Source organism: Aquarana catesbeiana, linkage group LG01 (assembly GCF_042186555.1).
Source record: "Aquarana catesbeiana isolate 2022-GZ linkage group LG01, ASM4218655v1, whole genome shotgun sequence".
NCBI lineage: Eukaryota > Metazoa > Chordata > Amphibia > Anura > Ranidae > Aquarana > Aquarana catesbeiana.
This window is the reverse complement of record NC_133324.1, coordinates 290645234-290669325: the sequence shown is the minus strand read 5'-3', so window position 1 is coordinate 290669325 and position 24092 is coordinate 290645234. Positions and strand designations below refer to the sequence as shown.

At 45.3% G+C, this 24092-nt stretch overlaps 1 protein-coding gene across 1 annotated transcript in view; it reads right to left on the bottom strand.

The window, feature by feature from the left end:
• The window catches only part of RAB35 (RAB35, member RAS oncogene family), a 51524-nt gene extending 50780 nt beyond the window's left edge, over positions 1 to 744 (bottom strand). The window contains exon 1 of the mRNA XM_073629321.1: positions 546 to 744. Coding sequence (XP_073485422.1) covers positions 546 to 597 — 52 coding nt within the window. The 5' untranslated portion in view covers positions 598 to 744. The remainder of the gene's footprint in view (positions 1 to 545) is intronic.
• Between the last annotated feature and the right edge of the window lie 23348 nt (positions 745 to 24092).

The window sequence follows — 24092 nt, the reverse complement described above, 5'->3', positions numbered from 1 at the left end:
CATCAATACATCTAACACCCCATGTCCAGCCATACTCCCCTGACAGTATCCCATTGCTGGACACATACCAGCCAGCACCCATGCTTTCCATAGTATCCATTAGACACATCATCCTATAAACCCCCATAGTACCAATATACCCAGCATTCCATGGGCTCCACCAACCCCATAGTACCATTACCTCTACATCCCATAGCCTCCCACACTTGCCATGGTATCATTCCAGCCCTGAACCCTTCTAGTACCATTACGCCCATCCCCCATGGCCGGTGACACAAGGTGAGCTGCCTAGCCATAGACAGCCGGTGTCAGCCCCCTGTGCTCTGTATGAAGTGATAGAAAGACACAGGCAGTGACAACTCTACAGACAGCCCGGCACGAAGTCACAGCTCCAGAGTTGACAACGAAGTCCGGGTTGAGGCAACAGAAGGGCGCCCCCCAGCGGTCACTCCCACCCTCCTCCCCCTGTGCCCATTGCTGCAGCTGACCAGAAGGGCCTCTCCCAGAATGGCCCCATGTCCTCCATCCCTGGCAGGGGCTCTCACCGCTGTCTCCGATGATAAGCAGCTTGAAGAGATGGTCGTAATCCCGGGCCATGGCAACGGCGGCCTGTGCAGTGGGTGGGCCGGCTCCCGGGATCCGCGCTTTCCGTTCCGACCGAATCCGCTTCCCGGACAAACAGCCGGAAGTGACAGCGAGACCGCGCGGACAGGCGCATGCGCACACCCCGCCCACAAGAGCCCCACCTGGGTGCGCGCTCGGGGCGGCTCCCGTCCAAAGGCTTGGGAGCGAGCGCTGTGTGGTCAGACACCATTTTGTGTCCTGGCAGCTATGGGGGCTCTTGTCTTCCGCTGGCCTGTGACTTCTACGATGTCTACTTATTCCCCATGAAATACTAGTACCGTCAGTAATGTCCTCCTTCTGAGGAATTCAGGAGGCTCCGGGTCACTAGATAACACTGGGCTCCGGGCCGGAGAGAGCTCTCATCTGATTAGGTGTCCCTTGAGGAAAGCAGGAAAAGGACATGGTGACAGTCCACACAGCTACATCCTGCACCTTGTATACATCATGTCTCTAATAATACCCCTAATCTACTAAGATGTCAGCCCATCACCAACCTAAAACATACAAAAGTCTGCCACTTCAATTGCTTCCTTGCAGAGTTGCCTTTCCAGAATTCATTTTCTTTAACTTGCAATGAGGTTCTGAATACCAAATTTGACTACTTCAAAGAGTCAATCCCCTAGATCAGGGGTAGGCACCTTGGGGCCCTCCGGCTGTTGTGGAACTATGTTTCCCATGAGGCATCGCAAGGCTGGCAGTTACAATTACACCCAGAGGCATGATGGGACTTGTAGTTATGGAGGACCCCAGGTTGCCTACCCCTGCCCTAGATAGAACATCCCTCCCTCCTTGTCATTATAGCCCTCTCTTTTTCTGGGAGTGACATTGCTTCTGTGCTGGCCCAGCTCCTCCGCGCTTCCGTTCACCTTCCTACATAACTTTTTATATAGCTTGCTGGGGCAGTAATGAAGGGGGGGAATATTATAGAACAGGGATCTATACAAGGAAGCGCGGCCATGCCATGATTGCCCTAACCAGAGGTGCTTCCCCTCCTTATATACAAAGCAGCACAGGGAAGTGGCTGTTGATATTTACTAGTACTTGTACTGGAGCCGCTCCCACTATCCTCCTCACACTTGTGTCACATACAGTTGCTTGGGATGGACGCGAGAGGGGGAGCAGCACACAAACAAGTAGTATTAAATATCTTGCAGCCCCTTCCCTGTGCTGCTCTGCATAGCAGGAGGGGAAGCACTTTTATTACTGACCTACTGATCTCTGCACACTCTATTACTTACTATTGACCTCTGCACACTGCATTATTTACTACTAATCCCAGCATAACACATTACTTATCGATGACCTCTGCACACTGCATTCAGTATTACTGACCTTCACACACTGCATTACTTACTGCTAACCTCAGCACACCACATTACGTATTATTGACCTCTGCACACTGCATTGCTTATTACTGCTCAGCATTACTTACTACTGACCTATACACACAGCATTACTTATTACTGACATACAGTACTGCAATGAAGAAATGCTGTTAAGTAAGGATGCTTTCAAAAAATACATATTTTAATAATATATATTTTGCTTATTTTTTAATGAATTTACAAAATGCAAAGTGAGCGAACAGAAGAGAAATCTAAAATCAATATTTAGTGTGACTACCCTTTTGGCTTCAAACCAGCATCAATTCTTACAATTGCACACTTTGTACACTTGCATAAAGTCATGGATTTTGAAGGATTAGGCCGGGCTCACACTGGTACGACACGACAGTCGTACCACTTTGGATCCGACTTTGCCCTGCGACGAAGTCCGACATGCGCCCGACTTCAATGAACAGGGATCCAACTTTGATCCCTGACAATACCAGGCACTGTGTCTAGTATGAATCTTTAGGGGGAACGCCACACCGAATTTAAAAAAAAAAAAAAAACGGCATGGATTCCCCCTCCAAGAACATACCAGGCCCTTTGGTCTGGTATGGATTTTAAGGGGAACCCCACGCCGAAAAAACGCCAAAACCCCAAAATCCATACCAGACCCATATCAAAGCAGACAGCACAGCAGGTCAGGAAAGGGGGTGGGGACAAGCGAATGCCCCCCCCCTCTTGAACCGTACCAGGCCGCATGCCCTCAACAAAGCACCTGTTCCCCATGTTGATGAGGACAAGGGCCTCTTCCCGACAACCCTGGCCATTGGTTGTCGGGGTCTGTGGGCAGGGGGCTTATCAGAATCTGGAAGCCCCCTTTAACAAGGGGGCCCCCAGATCCCAGCCCCCCCACCCTATGTGAATGAGTATGGGGTACATTGTACCCCTACCCATTCACCTGAAAAAAGTGTCAAAAATAAAATACAGCACACAGGGTGTTAAAGTAATTTATTAAGGCAGCTCCGGCGTCTCTTCCGACTTCATCTCCCCTCCCTGGATCTTCTCTGCTCTCTCTCCGGTTCTTCTCCCTCTGTCCACTGTCTTCTGCCTCTGCTGGGTCTTCTCCGCTATCTTCTCTCTTTTGCTGGGTCTTCTCCGTTGTCTTCTTCCTCTGTTCTTCTGAAGTTGACTCAATGCTCTCTCCCGCTCTAATGCCAGGTGTGCAGTGTACTACTACTTATATTAGCATGGGGCGGGGTCACCGCGTGACGTCATCCGGAGGCCCTACCCCTTATGATGTCACCACCCGGGGCATGATGGGTGGTGACGTCATAAGGGGGGCCTCCGGTGACCCCACCCCATGCCAATATAAGTAGTGGCACACCACGCACCCAGCATTAGAGCGGGAGAGAGCGTCGAGTCAACATTGGAAGAAGAACAGAGGGATATGACAGCAGAGAAGACCCAGCAAAAGAGCGAGAAGATAGCGGACAGATGGAGAAGAACCGGAGAGGGCTAGAAGACATCAGCGGAGAGCGGAGAAGACCCGGAGAGGGGAGAAGAACCGGCAGAGGCAGAAGATGTCAGTGGAGGAGGCAGAAGAGCCGGAGAGGGGAGAAGAAATCGGAAGAGACAATGGAGCTGCCTTAATAAATTACTTTAAAAACCTGTGTAATGTGTTTTATTTTTGACATTTTTTTTAAGTCTGAGGAAGAGGCTCTGAGGTAGAAGGTATCCCTTGGAAACGCATCAGCCAGCAGTGTTCCTCATGTTCTCTCCTTCAGTACCTAGAGACTGTTGATATCGGGCCGATTGTTATTGGTTCTAAGCTTTTATATTGCCGGTTTCTTTCACATGCTTAGGAGTAATTTTCAATCAATTCTTTTAATAAATCTATCAAAGGATAATGCACAAGGCTGGTGCGCCCTCTTTTCTCTATTTCTTTTCGAACATCTGCATTACCTGTTGCTGACCTCAGCACAGCGCATTACTTGCTTTTGACCTCTGCAGACTGCATTATTTACTCCTGACTTCTGCACGCTGCATTACTTACTACTAACCTCAGCACAGCACATTATTTACTACTGACCTCTGTACAGTACACTGCATTACTTACTAATGACCTCAGCATAACATATTACTTGCGAGTGACCTTTGCACACTGTAATACTTACTACTAACCTCAGCACACCACATAACTTATTACTGACCTCTTCACTCTGCAGTAATTATTACTCACTCCTGCACACTGCATTGCTTATTACTGTGTGGGTTTCCTCCAGGTACTCCGGTTTCCTCCCACACTCCAAAGACATGCTGGTAGATTAATTGGCTTCTGTCTAAATTGGCCCTGATATATAAAAATGTGAGTTAGGGACCTTAGATTGAAAGCTCCTTGAGGGTAGGGGCAGATGTGAAAGTACAATGTATATGTAAAGTGCTGCGTAAAATGACGGAGCTATATAAGTACCTTAAATAATAATAATAATTACTGTTTTGCATTTATTACTGACCTCTACACACTGCATTACGTTCTACTCACCTTTGCAATACCTTTTATTGATCTCTGCATTCTGCATGACTTATTACATATTGCATCTCTTACTGCTGACCTCTGCATTACTTACTTCAGTCCCCTGTTTTCTTTAGAGTTGACTTCTTTGGATTAAAAAAAAAAAAAAAATGTCCCAGTATGTAAAGAAGGACTGCTGTCTGTGTGGAAGCCATGCTCTTTGCAGAGAACTAGAGCTCTTATTCATAGGGAAGCACAAGCTTTGCTGATTGCTGTGCATGGTTGCACATTATGGCATGACCTCCCCCGTACAGCTGACTTTAGTTCTGCTTTACAACCCCTGGCGGGCTTTTTTGTTTACAAACGTTTTTATTGCAGAATGGTATAACATCTGGGTGTACAAGCATTGTGGGGACAAGAAGTACAGTGGCAAAATAGCCAATGACAGCTTAATATTATAACTGATACAATGCTAATAACATTACTCATTACATAATGCACCCATTAAATCGAAACAAAGAGAAATACATGAAGAAAAACTAAAGAAAAAAAAAGAAAAAAAAACTCACAATTGTGTGCAACCCAAGCATATTGAAATTGCCATAATTCAACAAGGATGCTGTATTCAACAATACAAGAAGCCTAGAGGCAATGAAGCATTAGAGGCACTCTTCTAACAGATCCTATCAGCTGGGACTATAATCAGACCTATTGTAATTCAGCCACTGGGGCCGAGGGATCCTCTAGTCGATCACTAAGCAGGTGGGCTGTCCAAACATTCCATTTACTGTCAAAAATGTGCATGGAGTCCAGGAGAGTATGGTGTATTCTTTTCATAGTCCTAATGGACTCCATCCGCGAAATCACCTGTGACCAAGATACATGGGAACGTTTCCAGTTCATAGCTATTGTCCATTGAATAGCACTAAAAAGAGTGTGAATTAATTTCTGTAGGGGTAGGGGAACAGCTGGGAGCTCTGCAAACAGTAGAAACATTTGAGAGGTCAGAGTAATCGAGACTCCAGAGAGAAGTGTTATAAGAGACGTTGTCTTCTGCCAAATGGCGTCTAGGGCCTTACAACTCCAGAACGTGTGCAACAGCGTTCCCCCGTCCTGGCATCCTCTAAAACATGTGCCAGGAACCAGGGGATATATTCCGTGGAGACGGTCTGGAGTGTAATACCACCTAGTGTGAAGTTTGAGTACTGTCTCTTTGATGCATATAGATTGTGTACATTTGTGCATATTATCTATCATGTCCTGCCATTCCTCAGCAGGGAACTCTTGGGCCATCTCAACCTCCCAAGCCTCCATTGCCTTAGATTTTTGAGGGGAGTTGAAGTCATTAAGGTATCTATAAAGAATGGATATGGTCCCCTTATCTCTTGAAGCCTCTCCACACAGTAACTCAAATGGAGTCTTTGACAGTTCAACTCCACCCGCAATAAGAGCTGAGTAAAAGTGTCGTATTTGCAAATATTGGTGAAACTCAGATCGACCCATCGCGTGGGTTTGCTGCAGGTGAGCGTAAGAACAAAAGGAGGCATCCTGCAACAAAGATTCAAGGTTCACCAACCCCTTTGCTATCCAGCTAAGGAATGACGATGTAGAAGAAAAGGCTGGAGGGAATGAGGGTTCTCCCAAAAAGGAAGATAGAAGGGGCCTACCCGATTGCAGCTTAAACTTCTTAGAGTACAGGGACCATAGATAAAGTGATTGGCCTACTATATTGTTAAGTGGGGTGATATCTTTTGGAGATATGGAGCGGGACCATAAAAGACCCGGAAGGTAATAAGGAGCCACCGAGATCTGCTCAAATTGTAGCCAAGGTATTGAGGCAGGGGAGGTATGCCACTGCGCCAATTGGATAAGGCGGGATGCCAAGAAGTACTTCCATAGATCCGAGCATCCCAAGCCCCCCTTCACCTGAGTTCTATACATCAATAAACGTCCCATTCGGGGTTTTTTGTTTTGCCATATAAATCTGAGCAGATCCGTCTGGATCATCAACAGAGCTAAGCGAGAAACATATAGAGGTAGAGACCTAAAGAGGAACAAAAGTTTAGGGAGGATGTTCATTTTAATTGCTTGGATTCTACCTAAAAATGATATACGGTAAGAGGACCATTGATTTAAAAGGCGCTTAACATTAGAGAAAGCCGGAGGGTAATTAAAGAGTATATCTGTTTGAGAGAGGGAGCTAGTTTAATACCTAGATATTGCAAGGAGATGTGATTCCATGTGAATTTGAATTTTTCTTTGAGCGTATTCAATAAAAGTTGTGGAAGGTGAATGGGCAATGCCGAACACTTGGAGGGGTTAACTCCCAGGCCCATTAGCTGATGGAAGGAGTCTAGGGAGGACATGAGGTTGGGGAGGGAGATTAAAGGGTCCGAAATAAATAAAAGTACATCGTCCGCATAAAGGCTAAGTATAAATTCCCGACCCCCTTTTGTGTATCCCTTAATGTTCGGGTCATTAGAGATGGACCTAGACAGGGGCTCCATGGCGAGTGCAAACAAAAGAGGGGAAATCTTACTGGGGTGGAAACTAGCAGAGCCTCCTACTTTGGTGTCGTGGAAAAGGTCGTTGAACATGGCACTTCCCCTGTATAGACTGACATATGAAAATAGGCAATGCCCAAGGAAGTTTGATAAAATCTGGTCCTCTTGGGTGGACGCCTCTGGGGTCCCTGAACGCCCTTCCCCATAAACATGCCGTGAAACACATAGGAGGACATCATGTATCCCATGCCTATTCTCCTTATGCTCGTTCCCTCTGTTAAAAAAAAAACAAAAGAGGGGAGAGGGGACACCCCTGTCTAGTGCTACACTGCAGAGAAAAATAGTCTGAGTTACATCCCGGAAGCTTTATGCGGGTCTTGGGGTGATGGTAAAGGGCTTTAAAGCCATGTATAAATGCCCCATTAAATCCAAATTTTGATAACACTGTGTCTAGATACGTCCAAAGGACCCTGTCAAATGCTTTGTTTATGTCCAAACTCAAAAGTAGTACTTGGTTCGAGTGCATATGGGCGTCCTGGAAAATATTGGTGGCTAGACGGATGTTGTCAGTGATCTGCCTCGATGGGATAAAGCCGGTTTGGTCGGGGGATATCAAGGTCGTTATAACTTTTGCCAATCTATCTGCCAAAATCCATCGAAATATCTTTAGGTCATTATTAATAACAGAAATGGGGCGAAAATTTTGGGGGAGAGTATGGTCTTTGCCCGGTTTGGGTATGAGGGACATGTTTGCTAGCAGCATTTCTCCTGGGAATTGTTTCCCTGTGAGGACATGGTTATACATGTTAGTCAGTGTGGTAAGTAAGGATTCTGCAAATTTTTTATAGTAGACGGCAGAGAACCCTTCAGGGCCTGGGGCTTTGGAGGGTTTAAGGGAGGAGATGATAGAAGCAACTTCTTCTGACGAACATGGGGCATTGAGGATTCCCAAATGCTCCTCTGACAACTGAGGAAGCGAGAGGGTATCTAACCAGGCCTGTGTGGGAGGGAGAAGAGAGGGATCTGGGCCTGAAAATAGTTTCTGATAGAAGGAGGAAAAGATATTTAGAATATGTTTGGGATGGGAGGTGAGGTTGCCGTTATGATCTTTCAATTTATAAAGGTGGGTTGGCTGGGTAGACTGTTTGAGCTTACGTGCAAACATCGTGGAGGCTGAGTTGCTATGAAGAAGGAAACGAGTTTTGGACCATCTAAGAGATTTTTCTATGTGTCCTGAAAGTATGTCGTCTAGGGCCCTTCTCTTTTCAGTGATCTGGAGGAGCAACTCCGTTGAAGGTGTCTGAGTGTGTCTATGGTACAATCGTTCTAGTTCTAAAGTGAGTTTATGGGTCTCATGTTGTTTTTGGCTTTTTTGAGTTGTAGAGATTTCTATTAGGTGGCCCCTCATCAAAGCTTTATGGGCTGCCCAAAGGGTGATGGGAGTGATATGCTCAACGTTGTTGAGCCTAAAGTATTCCTTGAGGCGCTCCAACAGCTGGGCCAGGATCACAGGATCAGTGAGCAGTGCATCGTTAAGGCGCCAAGACCTGGCTATATGTGGGAGGCCTGGACAAGAAATATGGGTGGAAACTATATGATGGTCCGGCCAGGGGCAAATATGTATATTGGCTGAGGTAGAGTTCACTGTCAGAGAAGGAGTGCAGAAAATATAATCTAGGCGGGAATAAGTATAGTGGGGGAGATATCCGGGTAAATTTGAACAGGAGTACCATCTAACCGAATGTTGGGGGTGTTTCTTGAGGCCCTGAGGATGTCCTCTTTGATCAAGAAGTCCTTGAGGCAGAGCACTATGTCTCTAGGAGGCTTCTCTGGAGGTGGGGGAGGGCGCAGGGCCCTGTGAATCCTATCGCAGGAAAAGGCCGTCAAAGGGGAGTCAGGCAGGAGAGATTGAAATAGCTTCTGAATAGCGGGTAGCAAATCGGTTACCAATTCCGGTACTCCACGCACCCTAAGATTATTGCGTCGATTCCTGTTGTCTAAGTACTCAATGTGAGCTTGGAGTTGCAGGACCGTTTCCGACAAGGATTCATGCTCTTTTCTGAGATCTGAGTACACTAGGGACAGTTCATCATGTTTGGTCTCTAGTAAATCTGTTCTACTTCCCAGAGCTGCAATCTCCAGATACAGCGTATTGGTAGATTTATGCAGCTCTGATTGAAATTTCTGGGCAATCTTGTCATACATTAGGGTTAGACTCTCATCCAGATCTGCCTTAGTTGTAAGGAATACTCACAGTCTCCCAAAGAGTGTGATGGTGAGGTAGCTGCAGCAGGAAGGCGTGTCCTCCTGGCGCCATCTTGGGCCTGCATGTTCCTCTCTCTCACTCTAAACAGGTATGTCGTTAGTGATCCTTGAGCCGGTTTACTGCGGCGATTTTTGGGTCCCGTCATGCGCTGGATGTTCCGCCGGGGGTGTTAGGAAGAATCGGATTGAAACTCTGTGTGGACGGGCCCGGGGAAGTGCCGTTCGTCTCTGCGGCTCACGGAGCTCTCAGCCCTTGCTTCCTCCTCGGTTCGCGCCGCGCATGCGCCCCCCCCCGGCAGGCTTTTTTTGCTGCCTGTGTTCCTGTTTACACGCTGCTTTGCTTCGCTTCAAAAATTATACCCCATGTTGCTTTCTTGGTGCTTCAAACCTTTTATACACACACATACACTAATTACAAGCAAAGAGATCACAGGTGAGGATGGTTACCTTTAACCACTTGCCGACCGCCTAACGCAGATATACTGCGGCAGAATGGCACGGGCAGACAAAATCACGTACCTGGTATGCGATTTGCCTCCCGCAAGCGGGGGGCGCATCACCTCCCCCCCCTGGTGCCCGAGGCGGTCGGCATCGTTAGGGGAGCGATCAATGCTGAGGGGGAGGCCACTCATTCATGGCTACCCCCTCGCGATCACTCCCAACGAATGACAATCTGCCTCTGTAATGTAAACAGTGGCAGAGGAAGGGATGTCATCTCTCCTCGTGTCGGTCTTTTTCGTTCCGGCGCCGAGGAGAGAAGACATCAAGTAAGTGCACCAAACACCACACGTACAGTAGAACACTCTAGGCACACTTTTCACCCCCCTGTACCCCCTGTCACAGTGACACCAATAGCTTTTTTTTTTTACTGATTATTGCATTGGTGTCAGTTTGTGACAGTTATAAGTGGTAGGGCAGTTAGTGTTAGCTCCCTTTAGGTACCCCCCTAACCCCCCCTAATAAAGGTTTATCCTCATGATCACCCCCCGTCGCCAGTGTCACTAATCGATCATTTTTCTGATCGCTGTATTAGTGTCACAGGTGACGCTAGTTAGGGAGGTAAGTATTTAGGTTCGCCGTCAGCGTTTTATAGCGTCAGGGACCCCCAAATACTAACTAATAAATTTTTTAACCCCCTGATTGCCCCCTAGTTAACCTTTTCACCAGTGATCACCGTATAACTGTTACGGGTGACGCTGGTTAATTAGTTTGTTTTGTATAGTTTCAGGGCACCCGCCATTTATTACCTAATAAAGGTTTAACCCCCTGATCGCCCGGCGGTGATATAAGTTAGGTTTTGGGGTCAGATAGGGTCTGCGTCGCCCCAGGCAGCGTCAGTACCGCTAACACCCACGCACGCAGCATACACCTCCCCCTTAGTGGTATAGTATCTGAACGGATCAATATCTGATCTGATCAGATCTATACTAGCGCCCCCAGCAGGTTAGGGTTCCCAAAAACGCAGTGTTAGCAGGATCAGCCCAGATACCTGCTAGCACCTGCGTTTTGCCCCTCGGCCCAGCCCTGCCCAGCCCACCCAAGTGCAGTATCGATCGATCACTGTCACTTACAAAACACTAAACACGCATAACTGCAGCATTCGCAGAGTCAGGCCGGATCCCTGCGATCGCTAACAGTTTTTTTGGTAGCGTTTTGATACATTCGCTAACAGTCAGGAGCTTTTTTGCCTGTGAGTCTCACTAGTGTACCACTAAATTTAGAGCCCAAAATGGCAAATCTAAGGTACACTAGTGAAGAGGCCTACACGTTTCTGAGCATGACAGATAGTGAAGAGGAAGTCACTCATCTGTCAGATTCAGGCTCAGAATACGATCCTGTAGACGACAGCGGCTCCATGACAGATAGCTCTGACGACGGAGTTGTGGTCCCTGCCAAGGTCAGGCGTACCAGACCCCAAACTTCTTCTTCTGTCGTTGATGTGCAAGAACCACAAGTCCTTCATATGGAGCAGAGCAGTACTAGCGCCGCTATTCCTTCTGGTGAACTGGCAAGCACCAGCGGCTAGTACACCCTGGTCGTACAACCAGCACTGCAGTAACACGTGGTGACGTGGCAAGTCCCATAAGTGTAGTTCAAGCTGGTGAGGTGGCAAGCACAAGTAGTGTCCCGCTGCCACCAAGAAGACGAACACAAGCCCGTCGTGCCCATAGTGCCCTTCCTGCTGCATTCGCCAATCCTAATTGGGAACCCACCACTTCTGCAGAACCTGTACCTCCCCCATTCACTGGCCAACCCGGCATTCAGGTGGAAACAGTTGATTTTACGTCACTTGATTTTTATTCGCTGTTTTTCACCGAAGATCTCTATAGATCTATTGTGGACCAAAGCAATCTACGCTGGTCAACACATCGCCACTATTCCCCAGTCCTCCCTTGCCAGAGATTAGAGACCAATTACAGTTTCTGAATGTAAGCTCTTTCTGGGCCTTTCCCTCAACATGGACATAACTAAAAAGAGTGAGTTGCGGTCATATTGGTCCACTGACCCAATTTACCATATGCCCGTGTTCTCTGCCCCCATGACCAGGGCATGATACGAGCAGATTTTGCGGTTCATGCACTTCAATGACAATGAACTCTGTCGTCCTCGTGGAGACCCTGGATACGATCGGCTCTACAAAATTCGGCCCCTAGTAAACCACTTCAACCAACGTTTTGCAGACTTGTTTACTCCCCATCAAGTTGTCTGCGTTGATGAGTCCCTGATTAAGTTTTCTGGCCGCTTGTCATTCAAACAGTACCTTCCCAGCAAGCGTGCCAGATCCGGGTTTAAGATGTATAAGCTCTGTGACAGGGCCACAGGCTATACATGTAGTTTTGTGGTTTACGAGGGAAAAGTCACGTACAGCCGACAAACTGCCCTGACTACATAGGAAGTGCTGGCAAGATAGTGTGGGACTTGGTGTCACCCTTATTCGGAAAGGGGTACCACTTATATGTGGACAATTATTACACGAACGTGCCACTTTTTAGTCACTTGTTTGATCAGCAGATTGGAGCATGTGGCACCGTGTGACCTGATCGCCGGGGCTTTCCCCAGCGGCTTGTAGATTCCCATCTTAGGCTGGGGGAGAGAGCCTGCTTGAAGTGTAATAACTTGCTCGCTATGAAGTGGAGGGATAATAAGAATGTTTTCGTTCTTACCTCCCTTCATGCAGACACGACGGTCCAAATTACTACGGTGACTGGTGTTGTGGAGAAACCCCTCTGTGTCCACGAATATAACCTTAAAGGGGTTGTAAACATAATTTTTCACATATTTCCACTGTTAATTGCATACTTAATCAAAAGAATTGTATGATTTCATGCCAAAATCTTTACTTACAAGTGCAATGTGTATCTAAAAATCGCCTCCGTCTATGCCACAGTGATTCTGGCTTCTCCTTCCTGGTTTGCGGTGCGCGTGCATTAAAGCAGCGTCACGGCAACCACGGAACTACATCTCCCAGTGTGCTTAGCGGCACCGCGCATGCGCAGTGCCGTTTTTATACATTTCTTGTAACGAGAACGAGCAATAGGCGGGGCAGTGAAGATTAGTCTATGGAGATGTATCGCTGCAGCGTCGTAGACACGCCCACTAACCCCCAGCCCCTGTGTCTCTCTGATACGTAGAGAGCTTCTCCACGCAGGGCTGTAGTCCAAGGGAGGGGGCGAGCACAATCAGTCACCACCAGGAACAACGGCTCGGATGACGGTGGCAAGCTCCATGAAGAACAACAGGAAGTGAAGATTTCAAGGAAGGATTTCTGACATTTGGCAGAGAACCAGAAGGAACAGGTAAGTGAACTAGACTGCATTAGCTTAAAGGAAGCTAATTAGCAAAGAAAAAATTTATGTTTACAACCCCTTTAATATGGGAGGGGTGGACCTCAACGATCAGTTGTTGGCGCTGTACCTAATTACCCGTAAGGCCAGATGCTGGTACAAGAAAGTGTCTGTTTATTTATTTCAATTGGCTTTGCTGAATGCTTATGTGCTATACAGAGCTTCAGGACAGACTGGATCCTTCCTTAAATTCCAGGAAGAGATCGTCAGAGCCCTTCTGTTTCCAGACGGTGCTCCACCTCACCTTCCCAATCCAAATGCAGTAAGCCGGCTGCATGAGAGGCATTTTCTTTATGTCCTCCCGAGTACCTCTACCCAACGAGCCCCCCAAAAAAGATGTCGTGTCTGCAGCAAGCGCGGATATAGGCGTGGCACCCACTATTATTGTCCCTCCTGTGCTGACAATCCTGGTCTTTGCATTAGTGAATGTTTTGAATGATACCATACACTAGTTGAGTATTAGCGTAGGGTACAGTACTGCACAGACTAGGCACACTTTCACAGGGTTTCCCAAGATCAAGATGCCATCGCATTTTGAGAGACCCGAACCCGGAACCGGTTACAGTTACAAAAGTTACAGTTACAAAAAAAGTGTAAAAAAAAAAAATAACAATATATATATATAAAATAATAATTAAAAAAAAGTTGCCCTTTTTTTCTTCTCTCTCTATTGTTCTGCTCTTTTTTTTACTGTATTCTATTCTGCAATGTTTTATTGTTATTATGTTTTATCATGTTTGCTTTATAGGTATGCAATTTTTTTATACTTTACTGTTTACTGTGTTTTATTGTTAACCATTTTTTTGTTTTCAGGTACGCCATTCTGCTGCAGAGTGCATTTATTTATTTTGACAGCAACAGCGTTTGCTCCCACAAAACATAAAGCTGTGACTCCAACGCTGTCAGAGGCGATTTCACCACCACAGTTAAAAAGAGCATATATGCCGAAGCATGGGGGCAGCAGGGGCGGAGGAGCGATTTGCTACCTTTTGAGCGGATGCCCCCATGCTTCGGCATATATAAACGGTGCATGTATGCCCATCATTAGAAGTGGGTGGATGAAGGGAGGTATTCTAATGGTGGGCATACCCACGATCAATCCCTTTTTTTCGTTCAGCCCACAGGCTGCATGAAAAAAAAGTTTACAATATACGCCCAACAAGGACCAGCAACGTACTGGTATGTTGCTGGACTTTGAGTGGTTATACCAGAATGATGCCTGCAGGTTTAGGTATCATCTCGGTATCATTCTTTTCAGCCAGCGGTCGGCTTTCATGTAAAAGCAATCCTAGCGGCTAATTAGCCTCTAGACTGCTTTTACAAGCAGTGAGAGGGAATGCCCCCCCACATTCTTCCATGTTTTTCTCTGGCTCTCCTGTCTTAACATGGAACCTGAGAATGCAGCCGGTGATTCAGCCAACTGACCATAGAGCTGATCAGAGACCAGAATGGCTCCAAACATCTCTATGGCCTAAGAAACCGGAAGCTACGAGCATTTCATGACTTAGATTTCGCCGGATGTAAACAGCGCCATTGGCAAATTGGGAAAGCATTTTATCACACCGATCTTGGTGTGGGCAGAAGAGAGATCTAGGGTCTAATAGACCCTGATTTTTTTCAAAAAAAGAGTACCTGTCACTACCTATTGCTATCATAGGGGATATTTACATGCCCTGAGAACAATAAAAATGATGAAAAAAAAAAAAAAAAATGAAAGGAAAAGTTTAAAAATAAGATAAAAAAGCAAAATAATAATAAAAAAAAAAAGCACCCCTGTCCCCCCCTGCTCTCGCGGAAAGGCGAATGCAAGCTTCGGTCTGGCGTCAAACGTAAACAGCGGATCGAGGGCAGTAATTTTAGCAGACCTCCTCTGTAAATCTAAAGTGGTAACCTGTAAAGGCTTTTAAAAATGTATTTAGTTTGTCGCCACTGCATGTTTGTGCGCAATTTTAAAGCATGTCATGTTTGGTATCCATGTACTCTGCCTAAGATCATCTTTTTTATCTCATCAAACATTTGGGCAATATAGTGTGTTCTAGTGCATTAAAATTTAAAAAAGTGTGTTTTTTCTCAAAAAAATGCGTTTGAAAAATCGCTGCACAAATACTGTGTGAAAAAAAAAATGAAACACCCGCCATTTTAATCTGTAGGGCATTTGCTTTAAAAAAAAATATATAATGTTTGAGGGTTCAAAGTAAGTTTCTTGCAAAAAAAAAAAAATTTTTTCATGTAAACAAAAAGTGTCAGAAAGGGCTTTGTCTTCAAGTGGTTAGAAGAGTGGGTGATGTGTGACATAAGCTTCTAAATGTTGTGCATAAAATGCCAGGACAGTTCAAAACCCCCCCAAATGACCCCATTTTGGAAAGTAGACACCCCAAGCTATTTGCTGAGAGGCATGTCGAGTCCATGGAATATTTTATATTGTGACACAAGTTGCGGGAAAAAGACAATTTTTTTTTTGCACAAAGTTGTCACTAAATGATACATTGCTCAAACATGCCATGGGAATATGTGAAATTACACCCCAAAATACATTCTGTTGCTTCTCCTGAGTATGGGGATACCTCATGTGTGAGACTTTTTGGGAGCCTAGCTGCGTACAGGACCCCGAAAACCAAGCACCGCCTTCAGGCTTTCTAAGGGCGTAAATTTTTGACTTCACTCTTCACTGCCTATCACAGTTTCGGAGGCCATGGAATGCTGCCCAGGTGGCACAAACCCCCCAAAATGACCCCATTTTGGAAAGTAGACACCCCAAGCTATTTGCTGAGAGGTACAGTGAGTATTTTGCAGACCTCACTTTTTGTCACAAAGTTTTGAAAATTGAAAAAAGAAAAAAAAAAAATTTTCTTGTCTTTCTTCATTTTGAAAAACAAATGAGAGCTGCAAAATACTCACCATGCCTCTCAAATAGGTTGGGGTGTCTACTTTGCAAAATAGGGTCATTGGGGGGGGGGGGGTTGTGCTATCTTGGCATTTAATGGCCTTCGAAACTTTGATAGGTAGTGAGGAGTGAAATCAAAAATTTACACCCTTAGAAATCCTGAAGGCGGTGCTTGGTTTCGGGGCCCCGTACGCGGCTAGGCTCCCAAAAAGTCCCACACATGTGGTATACCTGTACTCCGGAGAAGCAGCAGAATGTATTTTGGGGTGTAATTCCACATATAACCATGGCATGTGTGAGAAATATATCATTTAGTGACAACTTTTAGTATTTTTTTTTTTTTTTTAATCATTATTCAATCACTTGGGACAAAAAAATGTAATATTTAATGGGCTCAACATGCCTCTCAGCAATTTCCTTGGGGTGTCTACTTTCCAAAATGGGGTCATTGGGGGGGGGGGGTTGTACTGCCCTGCCATTTTAGCACCTCAAGAAATGACATAGGCAGTCAAACTAAAAGCTGTGTAAATTCCAGAAAATGTACCCTAGTTTGTAGGCGCCATAACTTTTGCGCAAACCAATAAATATACGCTTATTGACATTTTTTTTTACCAAAGACATGTGGCCGAATACATTTTGGCCTAAATGTATGACTAAAATTGAGTTTATTAACCAACAAAAAATAGAAAATATTTTTTTTTCAAAATTTTTGGTCTTTTTCCGTTTATAGCGCAAAAACCGCAGATGTGATCAAATACCATCAAAAGAAAGCTCTATTTGTGGGAAAAAAAGGACGCAAATTTCGTTTGGGTACAGCACGGCATTACCGCGCAATTAGCAGTTAAAGCGACGCAGTGCCAAATTGTAAAAAGTACTCTGGTCAGGAAGGGGGTAAATCCTTCCGGGGCTGAAGTGGTTAATAGCCATTCAAACCCCTTCGTGTCAACTTGTGTGCATGTTATCAGACCAAAATCACCAGGGTATGTAAACTTTTGATCGGGTCATTTGGGTATTTTCTGTTGCCATTATGATTTAAAAAAAGAGTAAACACAGTTGATTGATAATAAATGGTGTCAGCCAAACACTAACCACGAGTGAAAGAAATGTTTTTGTGTTATCATTCATATTCTCTGAAAAATGGCCAAGAAATCATTAATTCTGCCAGGGTATGTAAACTTATGAGCACAAATGTATTTGCCCCTTTGATGGTACTCAAGACCAAACACTGGTCCAGACCTGACTGAACAAATGTCAATAACCATCCCACTGAGTATTTTCTGTGATGAAATTATCTGGCCTCGTGACAAATGTGGATGTCAGACCACTGCCCTTTTCACCACCTCGTAAAAAGGACTGGTCAACCTCACACTTCACTGTCACTGATATGCCAACAATGACACGCTCAACCTCACTCTGAACAAATATGCTCTAACTCGTGGGACCAAAAAAATAAGTGCCAAAAGACAGAGCGATTGTCACTGGATTAAGTTAAAGTGATTGTAAAGACAGAAGGTTTTTTTTTTACCCTAAAGCATTCTATGCATTAAGATAAAAAAACCTGTGTGCAGCAGCCCCCCTAATACTTACCTGAGGTCCATCTCTATCCAGCGATGTGCATGACTGCCTTAGCCATCCAGGACGCTCCCTCCTGATTGGCTGAGACACAACAGCAGTGCCACTGGTTCCCGCTGCTGTCAAAGTCAGTTAGCCAATCAGGAGAAAGAGGGGGTGGGGTCGAACCGCGGCTTTGTGTCTAAATGAACACAGGGAGCTGTTGCTCGGCTCGGGTGCCCCCCCATAGCAAGCAGCTTGCTGTTGGGGTACTCAACAGGAGGGAGGGGCCAGGAGCACCGAAAAGGGACCTGAGAAGAGGAGGATCCAGGCTGCTTTGTGCAAAACCATTTCACAGAGCAGGTAAGTAAATGTTTGTTCTTTTTAAAGCAAAAAAAAAAAACGAGTCTTTAGTATCACGTTAACTAAGCAATTAACCCTTTAAACTGCTACCACTGACTTTTACTGAAAGAGTAATGCCCCGTACACAAGGTCGGTCATTGTTCGGACATTCCGACAACAAAATCCATGGATTTTTTCCCATGGATGTTGGCTCAAACTTGTCTTGCATACACACGGTCACACAAAGTCGTACATCGGGACTATAAACGGGGCAGTAGCCAATAGCTTTCATCTCTTTATTTATTCTGAGCATGCGTGGCACTTTGTGCGTCGGATTTGTGTACACACGATCAGAAATTCCGACAACGGATTTTGTTGTCGGAAAATTTTATAGCCTGCTCTCAAACTTTGTGTGTTGGAAAATCCAATGGAAAATGTGTGATGGAGCCTACACACAGTCGGAATTTCCGACAACAAGGTCCTATCACACATTTTCCGTCGGAAAATCCGACCGTGTGTACGGGGCATTAGAACTTTCACAAGACTAGCACCTCAAGAAATGCAATTATGATTTTACAATAAACATCTGTATACACACTGTCACCACACACAGGTATATTCAGAGATTTATACTCCAGTAGCACTCTTCAAGAGACAGGGATTCTTTGAGTTTGCGTTAGAGCAATAGAGACAGTTTACCTCTTTTCAAAATATGGTTTAATAATGAAAAGGTGAAAAATCGTGCAAATAAAATATTTACAAAAAAAAGGTTAAAAAGACACAAAGAGACAACAATGAAACAGAAATAAAAAAAAAGAGTTGAGGGTGAGAATTCGGTCAATGAGCAGATGGTACATTGGCTCTCCTGCGACTTCACAGGTGTTCCTTGGTTTCACGTTAGTGAGAGCTCTCAAGATGTTGGCTCTCATGCGACTTGACAGGCATTCCTTGGTTTGATGTTAGTGACAGCTCTCAAGATGTGGTTGCATACATTTTTTTCACATTAAGGGGGGTGTTGACAGAGACCATCTGACCAATCATCTGGTCTAAGGGGTGGTTGCTGGGATGTCACCACTTTTATGTCAAAGTCCCAGATACAGTTTTCTAAGTATACATCTCTCTAAATATCTAAGGTTTATAGTCTGTTAACATGCATATTATTGTCCAGCAAGAAAATCACTTTGGAATGAATATAAATATGACAGGGTTTCAGACGTCTGCTTTACCTAGAAGGCTAAAGGATTACATTGGTTCCTCATAATGTCTACGATAGGAGTGTTTGGACTTGAAATGTTACAAATTAACTGAGGAAAGTAAATGACCTTTCTGTTATTATTTCACGAGTTATGACATATACTGAAAGTTTAGAGTCTTTGCTAATAACCAGTTAATCAGGAATGTGTATTGGCCATTGCCCCCCAGCTGAGCCATTTACGACAGGGTGTCTGTTACCACTCGAGGTACTCAGGCCTGTTGAGTGACATTTTTATTAGAGTTTCCAGGTGGAAATGTGGATTCAGCTAATAGGCATGAGAGAATCTGCCTCTGTCCCCTCAAGCATCTGATAAGGTGGTTCTGGCATCAGCTTAAAGTTTGTGTATTGTATAAACTGAAGGGAGGAAAGGTCACTGTGGCTATGCCTTCTTATGACAAAATGGCACGGGAGACTTGTGACATGAACAAAATGGCTGCTACATGCACAGCTATTTGTGTACCCAGTACGCATGACCATTACAGCACCTGGTAGCATGCTTTCATGTACGGTGGTAGACTTTGCATGATATAGACCTAGCTTTTAGGTGTGTATGAAAGCCTGAATCAAAAAGGACTACACTATCTTAGAATCTAGCCTTCAACAGACATGCTGTCATAGCCAGTGACTGTGAAGCAGGATGGTAAAGTGGCCCATGATACAAAAGATCTAGAAGTGTCCATGGGATGTCTGCCAGGAGTCCAGATGAGGTCAGTGTGCCTCGTTCTCCCGAGTTCAGGGCAAAGAAAATTGCCAGAATGCCTTGCATCTCAATCTTGTGGAGCAGATAAGGAAGGAGCTTCAGAGCAGAAAGGGCATTTATCAGGTTGTACTGCTTCTCTTTCTGCAGCTAGACATCTGTTTCCTCCCTGATGGCTGATGCTGTGCAATTGAATCAGAATTGGATGACCAGGCAGTTGAGTAGTCCAGTGTTTTGGGGATAGAAAGATCATTTCAGACTGGAGGGTGTCCACAACACCTGCCCAGCCTCTCGTCATGAGGATCTTCCAGGATAGTGGAAGAGAATATTTGCTTGACTCCAGGGGCTGGTTTGGTGATCCACCAGCCAGAGACATTCTGTTCCTAGGTGTCAGGCACATTGGTAGGCCCAGTGACTAACTTCTTGTCCCATGCGGCTAGAATGTTGAGTTGCAGCGATCTGGCGTGGAACTGGGGAATTGGGACTGACTTGAAGGTCAGCCATGCAAATAAGGCAGAGTTGGATGGCCCCTGGACTATAGGGTCCATGTCTGGGAGCAAAGAGGGAGACATTTCTGTGGATGAACGAAAACTCTAGACTGAGCAGTCTCCAGGATAAGACCCAGGTATTCCAAGCAATGAGTTGGTTCCATCTGTGACTTATGAAGGTTCAGGATCCAACTAAACCTTTGTAGAGCCTGGACAGTCCATCTGACATTGTCTGACAAGTAGGTATCCCACTGTGGGAATGTCCTGTGGGAAAAACAAGGCTAGCACGGGAGCAAAGACCTTGATGAACACTCGAGGTCCAGTAGACAGACCAAAAGGAAGGGCAACAAACTGGTAGTGTTGTGTGCTAGAAAGATGGGGACATGCAAGCACACATTCTTGATATCCACAGAGGCCAGGTCTCTGGAATGGAGGGAGGCAATGACTGACCTGTTGGATTCCATGAAAACCTGTGCACGCAAATGAAGACATTTAAGGCTCGTTTACACATACAGTGCCCTCTTTAGAGGGCATTTAGCAGGTAGGCTGTTTTAACCCCTTAAACCCAATTGTAACAACATCTGCCCACCTCTCCACCTCAGCCAGAGGAAGCTTTATATTCATTTATAGAATACAAAAATTACAGTGAATGGCTGAGCAGAATCCAGCCTGACTATTTCATAGAAGTGAAATTGGAAGTCTCTGTCCCACTGCCAGAACACTGCTCTCCATTACCTGTATGTAGCCTTAGCTGCATACAGTATAGAGCGATCTCAGCAAGCGCACCTGCTAGTGCAGTAAATAGTTTGCTTGGGCCAGCTTGCTCCATACAACCTATTTACAGGGACAATAAACGTGGAATTTTTATTTTTTATATTATTTTTAATAAAATTCAAATTAGGTTAAAAGCAGATGTTTAAGTAGCATACATTTGTAAATACATGTGACACCAGAATGCTACATCAAGGCACTTCTTGCAAAGTGTGGTGCCCAACTTTTTATGTGGCACTTAGGGCCCCCGCAGACACTGTATTTCAATCTCCTTATTAAACAAAAATCAATACAGCGCTTACAGTTGCAATAAACAACACAAATTGTCAATATATAACACAGTGTCTTGCAACATGCCAAGGTGCTCCAAATCAGTAGAAAGTGCTTCATATGAAATTGCTGTGCCATGTACCACACTCCCCTCGTGTCCCCACTCACCAGAAACAATGGACCCTCAGCTTTGCAGTTTCGGGGTCAAACAGGCTGTGGGGACACTACAAGGCAGTAGTCATCTTGGAAGTGTGCTTGGGGTCGTTATGTTGGAAAACTGCCCTGCGGCCCAGTCTTTCGAAGGGAGGGTATCATGCTCTGCTTCAGTATGTCACAGTACATGTTGACATTCATGGTTCCCTCAATGAACTGTAGCTCCCCAGTGCCAGCAGCACCAGACCATGACACTCCCACCACCATGCTGGACTGTAGGCAAGACACATTTGTCTTTGTACTCACCTGGTTGCCGCCATAAGTTTATCTTGGTCTCATCAAACCACAAGACATGGTTCCAGTAATCCATGTCCTTAGTCTGCTTGTCTTCAGCAAACTGTTTGCGGGCTTTCTTGTGCATCATCTTTAGAAAAGGCTTCCTTCTGGGACGACAGCCATGCAGACTAATTTGATGCAGTGTGTGGTGTATGGTCTGAGCACCGACAGGCTGGCCCCCCACCTCTTCAAACTATGCAGCAATGCTGGCAGCACTCATACATCTATTTCCCAAAGACAACCTCTGGCTATGACGCTGAGCACTCAACTTCTTTGATCGACCATGGCGAGGTCTGTTCTGAGTGGAACCTGTCCTGTTAAACTGCTGTATGGTCATGGCCACTGTGCTGCAGTTCAGTTTCAGGGTCTTGGCAATCTTCTTATAGCCTAAGGCCCCTTTCCCACGGGCAGACCGTTGAGGTCCGCCTGTCAGTTTTTTAGGCGGACTTGAACAGATGCTCCATACAGGTCTATGGAGCGATGGATGTCAGCGGTGACATGTCCGCTGACATCCGACCCGCTAAAGTGTGACGGATGGAAACCCTATTTTTTCATCCGTCTGGCTGATCAGATGAAAACGGACTCTACGGTCCATCTTCATCTTATCCCCCATAGAGGAGAGCGGCGCTCTGACAGGTCGGTCCCCTGCACAGTGTACACGGACACGTCTGTGTGAAAGGGCCCTAAGCCATATTTATGTAGTGCCGAAGCTGTTTAAAATTCAATAATGCACTCTCACACTCTGCTCCGCACATGCTCTCTATTATCGCTACTGTGCCTAAAATCAGAGCCACTAGAGGTCAATCTGCAGACAACGTTAAAGTGGTGTTCCGACCAAAATTATACTTTTTAAATAAAATTACCCATATAATACACAAGCTTAATGTATTCTAGTAAAGTTAGTCTGTAAACTAAGGTCTGTTTTGTTCATTTATAGCAATAGTTTGTTATTTTATAAACTTACAGCAGGCCGTGGCCATCTTAAGTGTGGGCATCTGAAGCCAGACTGTATTTCTTCCTGGATCTCAATCTTGCAGATCTCGCACATGCTCAGTGCATCACAAGCAGTGTAATAGGTTTTAGGTCAGGTTTCCATAGCAACGGCAGTGTCAGAGGAAGTTGCCACCCCTTCCTAGAAGGCATTGCAAACAGGAAATGATGCGATGAGCCACGGCTAGGGAGGAGGAAGTGAAAAATGAATACAGCAAATATACAGTAGGTGCTGAGAAAAAAAATTTAAAAATATCCAATTTGTTTGCAGTGCACAGTTTAGTGAGGGATGCTGAAGAGTTGTAAAAGTGGGTGGAACTCCACTTTAAGATTTACTGTTGCTGAAGGGGGCAAAAAGCAATAGGAATGACTGACTGTGCGGAGGAAACACAAATTAGGGAGAGAGAATAGAAAAGGAGAGGTGACAGGACAAACTCTGCTGCCAGGAAGACATAAATCAGTTAAATTTACAAGGATAGTGTCTCATCTCCCTGATATTCTCACTTTTCTCCCTCAATGGCAGCATGTGAACTTCAGCACGATAGAGCTTCTGTCAGTTTTCCTCTCTATTTAAACCAAGACATACAATCAAGGCTGGAAATCTACATATTTCAATTTAAGAAAGTGACATATAGTTTTTGAGACCATGGAGAAAGGGACAGTTACCAATAAAGATGTGACTGCTCTGGGCTTTAACAAAACGGCAGCCTCCAGCAAGAAGACATAGGAGCATTGCTGAGGACAATTTACATCACACACTAATTTTCGCAGCATAATTATTAATGTGTAATGTATGTTCTTTTGCTAAAGAACATTCATTGCTCACTAGGGCAGGGGAAGGCTTGGAATGCAGCCTATACAAAACTCCAATTTGTAGCCCAGGGAAACCCCCCTCCTGCATCCACGCGTCTGAGATGCAAGCCGTCAATGCGTCCACAAAGGTTAGGTTTTCCCTGCTCTTAAAAGTGGGGATTCACCTTCATACTTTGAGTTGGCAGACCTTGCAAGTGGGTGGGGAACCAAGCTTGGAGGATTTCGAAGGATAGGTTTGGGGGGCATTGAAGGAATGAAAGGGATATTTCCTATGAGATGAGGAAGATGATTTTGCTGTCTGTAGTCATCTTCTGCTTAGGAAGATGGGTGCCCTTGCTACCAGTAGCATTCTTGATGATACTGTCAAGAGCCGGTCCAAAGAGATGCTGTTCCTCGAACACCATGCGGATCAAATTCATTTTACACAAGGGTTCCACAGTGCAGCACTTTAGCCTAAGTGC